Source organism: Pteropus alecto, unplaced genomic scaffold, assembly GCF_000325575.1.
Source record: "Pteropus alecto unplaced genomic scaffold, ASM32557v1 scaffold43, whole genome shotgun sequence".
In the NCBI taxonomy this organism is placed as follows: domain Eukaryota; kingdom Metazoa; phylum Chordata; class Mammalia; order Chiroptera; family Pteropodidae; genus Pteropus; species Pteropus alecto.
In genome coordinates this window covers 1,012,063-1,018,366 of record NW_006435764.1, presented here as the reverse complement: position 1 = coordinate 1,018,366, position 6,304 = coordinate 1,012,063, and the positions used below count along the sequence as shown (strand labels likewise).

At 67.5% G+C, this 6,304-nt stretch overlaps 1 protein-coding gene across 3 annotated transcripts in view; it reads right to left on the bottom strand.

Moving 5' to 3' along the window:
* LSP1 (lymphocyte-specific protein 1) overlaps positions 1 to 6,304 on the bottom strand; it is a 23,239-nt gene that overhangs the window by 6,620 nt on the left and 10,315 nt on the right. For 2 of the 3 annotated variants that reach the window (XM_025046338.1, XM_025046337.1), the window contains exons 2-3: positions 3,443 to 3,580; positions 1,148 to 1,343 (exon numbers count right to left, since the gene is read on the bottom strand). In XM_025046338.1, the coding sequence (XP_024902106.1) occupies positions 1,148 to 1,343; positions 3,443 to 3,554 (308 nt within the window). In that variant the 5' untranslated portion in view covers positions 3,555 to 3,580. The remainder of the gene's footprint in view (positions 1 to 1,147; positions 1,344 to 3,442; positions 3,581 to 6,304) is intronic. The other variant, XM_025046336.1, reaches the window with a different exon arrangement.

Sequence of the window (6,304 nt, the reverse complement as noted above, 5' to 3'; positions counted from 1 at the left end):
TCCGCGGGCAGCGGGCAGCTCTGCATTTGAGCAGGACTGAACCTGGAGAAGAAGGTGGGAAATTCTCGCATTTTCCATGATTTCAGGCCCCTTGGTGTTCGTGGCAACCGAGACCCAGACCCACCACCCAGGGCGGGCCGGGGTCCAGCCAGCGCAGGCACACAGAGGGCCCATTCAGCCGCGGCATAAGCAGGGCCAGGCGGGCAGGGGCGGAGGCCGAGAGGAGAGCAGGCGGGAAGGGCTCCACCGAAGACACAAAGTGCCCCCTGCTGTTGGGGATGGTGGCCTGCCGCCGGCCGCCGGGGAGGAAGAAGCAGGGCCGGGACCCACACTCCTGACCCCAAACCCCACTTCGGAACGGCAGAGTGTGCACCAGCTCCCGAAGGCAGCTGGGGGAAACTGAGGCTGGGCGGAACCGGAACCATGGCCTCCGCGAGGCAGATGTCTCTAGGGGTGTGGGAGGACGGGGAAGGGGTGTGGACCGGCCGCAGGGTCTCGGCTGGAGCTCCAGGCTGCCTGGAGGGGCTGGGAGGGGGCTCAGAGCGGGGGAGATTCGGGGCTCTGGAGACACTCAAGGCAGCGGGGGGCCCTGTCCCGCAGCCGGAGCCCCGGAGCACATGGGCGCTGTAAGCACAGTCTCGCCAAGAGCGGCAGACCCCCTGAACTTGGGGGGCTCCGAGAGCAGCCCCCATCCCTGGGCTCAGGAGCACTGCGCCCCCACCCCCCGCCCGCCCGGTTCAGACCGGCTAACACGTCTACACATCTGGAAAGCTTGTCCCCCAGGCCGACTGCGGGCCTCACATCTGGAAATACCTGGTCCCCTCCGTGGGAATGGAGGCCGGCCAGCCCCCGGGGAGGAAGGGGGCCGGGGCCTCCATTACGTCAGCGGGCTGCAGATGTGCGCTGATGTGGCAACACCCGCTGGCCGCAGCTGGGCTGGCCGCGGCCCAGGGGTGAGATTTCCTCACCGCCTCTCCCCGCAGCCCCTCGCGGCCCGTCTGGCTCTCTCCCTCCCTCAACCCCCTCTCAGCCGTGGGGCCCCTTCGGGGGGCTGGGAAGGGGAGCAGCGGGCCATCGCTCAGGCACGGCTCGGGGGGCTTGCAGAGAGCCTGCGCCTGGGGCCGGCTCCGGCTCGAACCCCACTTGCCTGTCCTCCTCGGGGTCCCCCTCTGGGCTCGCTCCCCAAGGGGGCTCCTGCTGCCGCCGCTCCGCCTTCTGGGACCAGTCGCTGAAACCCTCATCCTCGTCCAGTTCGGGGCTCTCCGAGGCCTTCAAGCTGAAGCGGCAGGACAGGAAGGGGCTCGGGCTGGCCGGACGCTGTGCCACAGAGGCAGGACCGGAGCCTGGGCCAAGTCCCCCATTGTCAAGGGTCCCTGAGGCCAGGGGCTGCGTCCCCTCCAAAGTCTGGAGCTGCCTGAGGCCACAGCTGTGTTCACTCTATGAGCATAGGGCTCCCCAAGAACACGGCTATGTTTACCCCATGTGTTTAAGGCTCCCCAAGAGCTGGGGTGTGTCTCTCCCATCGGTCTAGGGCTCCCCAAGAGCTGGGGTGTGTCTCTCCCATTGGTCTAGGGCTCCCCGAGAGCTGGGTTGTGTCTCCCCCACTGGTCTAGGTGTCCCCAAGAGCTGGCCCGTGTCTTCCCCATTGATCTAGGGGTCCCCAAGAGCTGGCCTGTATCTCCCCCATTGATCTAGGGGTCCCCAAGAGCTGGCCTGTGTCTCTCCCATTGGTCTAGGGCTCCCCGAGAACTGGCCTGTGTCTCCCCCATTGGTCCAGGGGTCCCCAAGAGCTGGCCTGTGTCTCCCCCATCGGTCTAGGGCTCCCCGAGAGCTGGGGTGTGTCTCCCCCATCCGTCTAGGGCTCCCCGAGAGCTGGGGTGTGTCTCCCCCATCCGTCTAGGGCTCCCCGAGAGCTGGGGTGTGTCTCCCCCATCCGTCTAGGGCTCCCCGAGAGCTGGGGTGTGTCTCCCCCATCCGTCTAGGGCTCCCCGAGAGCTGGGGTGTGTCTCCCCCATCCGTCTAGGGCTCCCCGAGAGCTGGGGTGTGTCTCCCCCATCCGTCTAGGGCTCCCCGAGAGCTGGGGTGTCTCTCTTCCATCGGTCTAGGGCTCCCCAAGAGCTGGGGTGTGTCTCTCCCATCGGTCTAGGGCTCCCCGAGAGCTGGGGTGTGTCTCTTCCATCGGTCTAGGGCTCCCCAAGAGCTGGGGTGTGTCTCTCCCATCGGCCTAGGGCTCCCTGAGAGCTGAGGTGTGTCTCTCCCATTGGTCTAGGATGTCCCAAGAGCTGGCCTGTGTCTCCCTCATTGGTCCAGGGGTCTCTGAGAGCTGGGGTGTGTCTCCCCCATCTGTCTAGGGCTCCCCGAGAGCTGGGTTGTGTGTCCCCCATCGGTCTAGGGCTCCCTGAGGGCTGGGTTGTGTCTCCCCATTGGTCTAGGGGTCCCCAAGAGCTGGCCCGTGTCTTCCCCATTGATCTAGGGGTCCCCAAGAGCTAGCCTGTGTCTCCCCCATCTGTCTAGGGCTCCCTGAGAGCTGGGTTGTGTCTCCCTGGTTGGTATAGGGCCCCCCAAGAGCTGGGTTGTGTCTCCCCCATTGGTCTAGGGCTCCCCGAGAGCTGGGTTGTGTCTCCCCCATCTGTCTAAGGCTCTAAGAGCTGAGTGTGTCTCCCCCATTGATCTCAGGGTCCCCAAAAGCTGGCCTGTGTTTTTCCCATTGGTCTAAGACTCCCCAAGAGCTGGCCTGCATCTCCTGCATCAGCCCGTGGGGTGGGGGATCAGTCTTCTGCTCTCCCAGCTGAGCCCCCCTGGGCCTGGACCCCGGCTCCTTCCCCAGGCAGCAGTGTGAGCCCCTGTACCCCGTTTCCCCACCACAGGCTTGTGATTCTGGCACCAGTGAGCCCCCTGTTCCCCCACCTCCAGCCTCTGCTTCTTCAGGGACCTGGCTCGAAGGGCCGTGACCGCCGCGGCACCCCACCCCGCCCGGAGCCGCTGACTCGGAGAAAATGGAACAAAACGGGGCCGGGAAGGGGGCGATGCTGGAAAAACAGCCCGGCCCAGCCCAGCCACGGAGGCCTCCTGGGCCTGGGAGGAAGCGAGCCGGCCTTGGCCCGCCAAGGTAGACGTGGCCTGTGTGAGTCACCGGCAGGAGGGAGCTTGGGCGGGGGGCTCGGGGGCCTCGCAGCTGGGGTCAGAGTTGGTCCAAGCAAGGGCTGGGGCCTCTCAGGGCGGCCAGAGCCGGATCAGCCTGGGAAGCTGGCTGGGGGCGGGGGACGGGGAGGGGAAGCTGCTGTGCCTCTGGCCAGGCGTCCTGCAGAGTCCACTGGCTCCGGGGGCTGCGACGACCCTCACTCAGGAGCACCCCCCAATCCTGCCCCTGGTCTCGTCTGCTCTGCGGCCCCCGAACCCCCTCTGCTCGGGGGCAGGACAGGCGGGGCTGCCTGGTGCTTACAGCTTCTCTTGCTCCAGAGGCTCTGGGCACGGGCCACCTCCATCCTGGTCCTGGGTCCCCAGCTGCCTGTCCCTCTCCTGCTCTTGTCGTTCCGGGGTGACCTCCTCCTCATCTTCTAGACCCCACTGCGCGGAGAGCCTGGGGGACACAGAGAAACAGTCACCGTCGGCCCACACCCCGCTTCCCCCGTGCAGGCAGGCCTTGCAGGGCTGCGTGGGGAGGGCACTGGACCGCCCCGGCCCTGTCTAGGCCTCCGTGTCCCCATCTTTAAGGCAGAGGTCGTAGGAGATGGTGGCGACGGGGCCCTCTGCGGGGAAGTCTTTGGGTTCTGTAGGCATCTCACGCCCGGGTGCCTCCTGGTGGTGGAGGGGATCCTGTGTCTAGGCAGGAGCAACCTAAGGATGGGACAAGACCCTCTGTGCCCTTCAGCTGCCTGGATTCCCGGCCCTGAGCGGAGCCAGGACACACGCCATCGAGGTCTTGGCCGCAGGCAGGGCCACCCAGCTAGGCAGCCACCCCAAATGGTGTGCCCCTTCCTGTCTCCCAAGAAAGAGGTGCCCTGAGAGAAGCTGGCCCCCCCAGAGGAGCCTGCAGCCGGAGAAGGAGCTGCCTGCAGCTGGGGCCCCGCAGGCTTGGCTCGCCCAGCGCCCCCCACCCTCGCCCTCTCGGGGCCCTGCACAGAGTCTCTGGGCTTTTTCGGAGATGGGGAAACTGAGGCGCGCTGCAGAGCTGGGCACGGGAGGGCCTCCTTTCTCAGCACGTGCTGACCCCTCAGCTTCTCAGCGTCTCTGGGACTGGAGGGGCCGAGCCTGGCCGCCCCTGCCCTGGGCCAGGAGACCCCGAACACTTGGTGTTTAGCCCGCACGGTCCTGCCTCCCCCAGCCCCCCTACAGTGGGAGAGGGGAGTCGTGGGTTCCCACATTTGCAGGGCGCACAGCCCCGGCCTGGGGTCTCAGCCCCTTCCTGCCGGTGTCCGCTGAGTGACCCCGCAGCTCCCCATCCTCTGGGCCTCCGCCCGAGGCCTCAGCAGCCAGCGCGTGATCTAATCTCTCCTAAGTCTCCTTGGAGCCTCTCCGACAAAAGCCAGGCCCCTCCGCAGCCTCAGCTCAAGGCCCGCTCCCCCGCCCGGGCGGCAGCCCACCCCCAACGCCCGCCCCAGGCCCCCGAGCCTCCATCCCCACACCTGGTCCCATCACGCGGCACAGGAAGCCCCACCTCCCCCTCCAGGCCCTCGGCCGGGGGGCTGCGGGGCCTCACTCTGTGTGGGAGGGAGAGCCTGGGGTGCTCTCGGGGCTGTTGGGTGTCTGGGAGCCGGGGTCCCTTCCCGCTGCACACACCAGCAGCCCCTCCAGATGGCAATGGGACCCCTGTGCTGGGCCTCACGCCGCGGGATGGAGGGAGGGTACCCGTGGACCTGTCCTGCAGCCACCCGGGGGGGGCAGGCACCCCAGGAAGACTCTTTGGAGGAGAGAGGCGGCCATCTTGTTCTCTCGCCCCATGTCTAAGCTGCACGCGCCCACAGGCGTGTTTCTGCTGGGGTGTCTTGGCCATGTGTGGCACAAGGGTGTGTGCCATGGGCCCGAGGCCTGGGGCTGACCTCGGCTCCTCCTCAGACCCCTCCCCAAGTCCTGGGGACCCTGCACCAGCAAAGCCCACCGCGTGGGGGTGTTGACACATGTGCGAATCCCCACGTCCAGGCCACAGCAGCACCACACAGGCCCCCGCTGGGCTCCCGTGCCAGGCCGGACGTCCCTGGGCCTCTCCTGCCCACGCGGACACACGCGCTTTTCCCGTGAGCTCCACGTAGGCACTTGCAGCCCCCCACCCGTGGGCCCAGACACCCCGCGCCATGCACACACGTGAGCACACGCGGACGTGCACGTGCAGACCGGGACACGGGAACAAGGTGAGGGCGTGCTGGCGGGCCCGGCCCCCAGCTCTGTTTACTGTTTTGCTGGCCGTCACCCTGACGACCGCCCTGGGAGAGGCCAAGGCACATTTTCTGAGAATATCCTCTCGGAGGCCCCTCTCGGGGTCGCCCCCTGCTCTTGCCGCAGCGTGGGGCCCCCCGAGCCCTCCTGGCGGGGAGCTTGGGGCAGCAGAGTCGGGGTGCAGGGCAGGGGTGTCCCAGTGTCTCCACAAAGCCCCATGCTGGGAGGAGCCACCCCTCCACAGCCCCTGACCCAGCAGCCCAAGGACAAGGAGCCAGGGAGGCCCCTTCCCTCCCCGCCCCCTTTCCCTCCGGAGGCCCCAGGATATGAGTAATGCAGCCCCCCCGGCCCCTCCCATGACCTCAGCCCCTCTCTGAGCCGCAGCTGGGCTCTGTTCTAGGAACTGGGATGGGGGTGGCTCTCTTGGGGTGGGGTGGGGGCCTCTGGCCTGGGAAAGGCGCCCCCGGCCAGAGGCCCAGACCCCTTGGCACGCTCAGCGGAGCTGTCAGGACGCTGGCGACAGCCGGCCGCCTGTGGCCCCAGCTCAGCCGGCTGCAGCTGCAAGGGATTTGCTGTTCCCCAGCAAATGCAATTAGGCGATTTCCTGTGTCTGTTCTGGCTCCGTGCTTGAGGCCCAGGGTTCAGCCCGAGGGGCGCGGAGTGGGGCCCCGCACCCCTGTGTCAGGCTCCACCGCGGGGGCCCTGCCCCACCCAGGTGCACCAGCACGTGAGACCCCAACAGGCCTGCAGGCTTACGGCTCCCCACACTGAGTGAGGGGGGTCCCTGAGTTTGGGGGCAGCCCCCACGGGCCGGGTATATCGCATACAGGTCCCCCACTGAAGACGCCGGCCCCCTCCCCTCCTTCCTCCGTAGCCCCCAGTCCCACCAAGGGCAGGTGGTGCCAGGCCTGGCACTCCCAGCTGTCCCTCC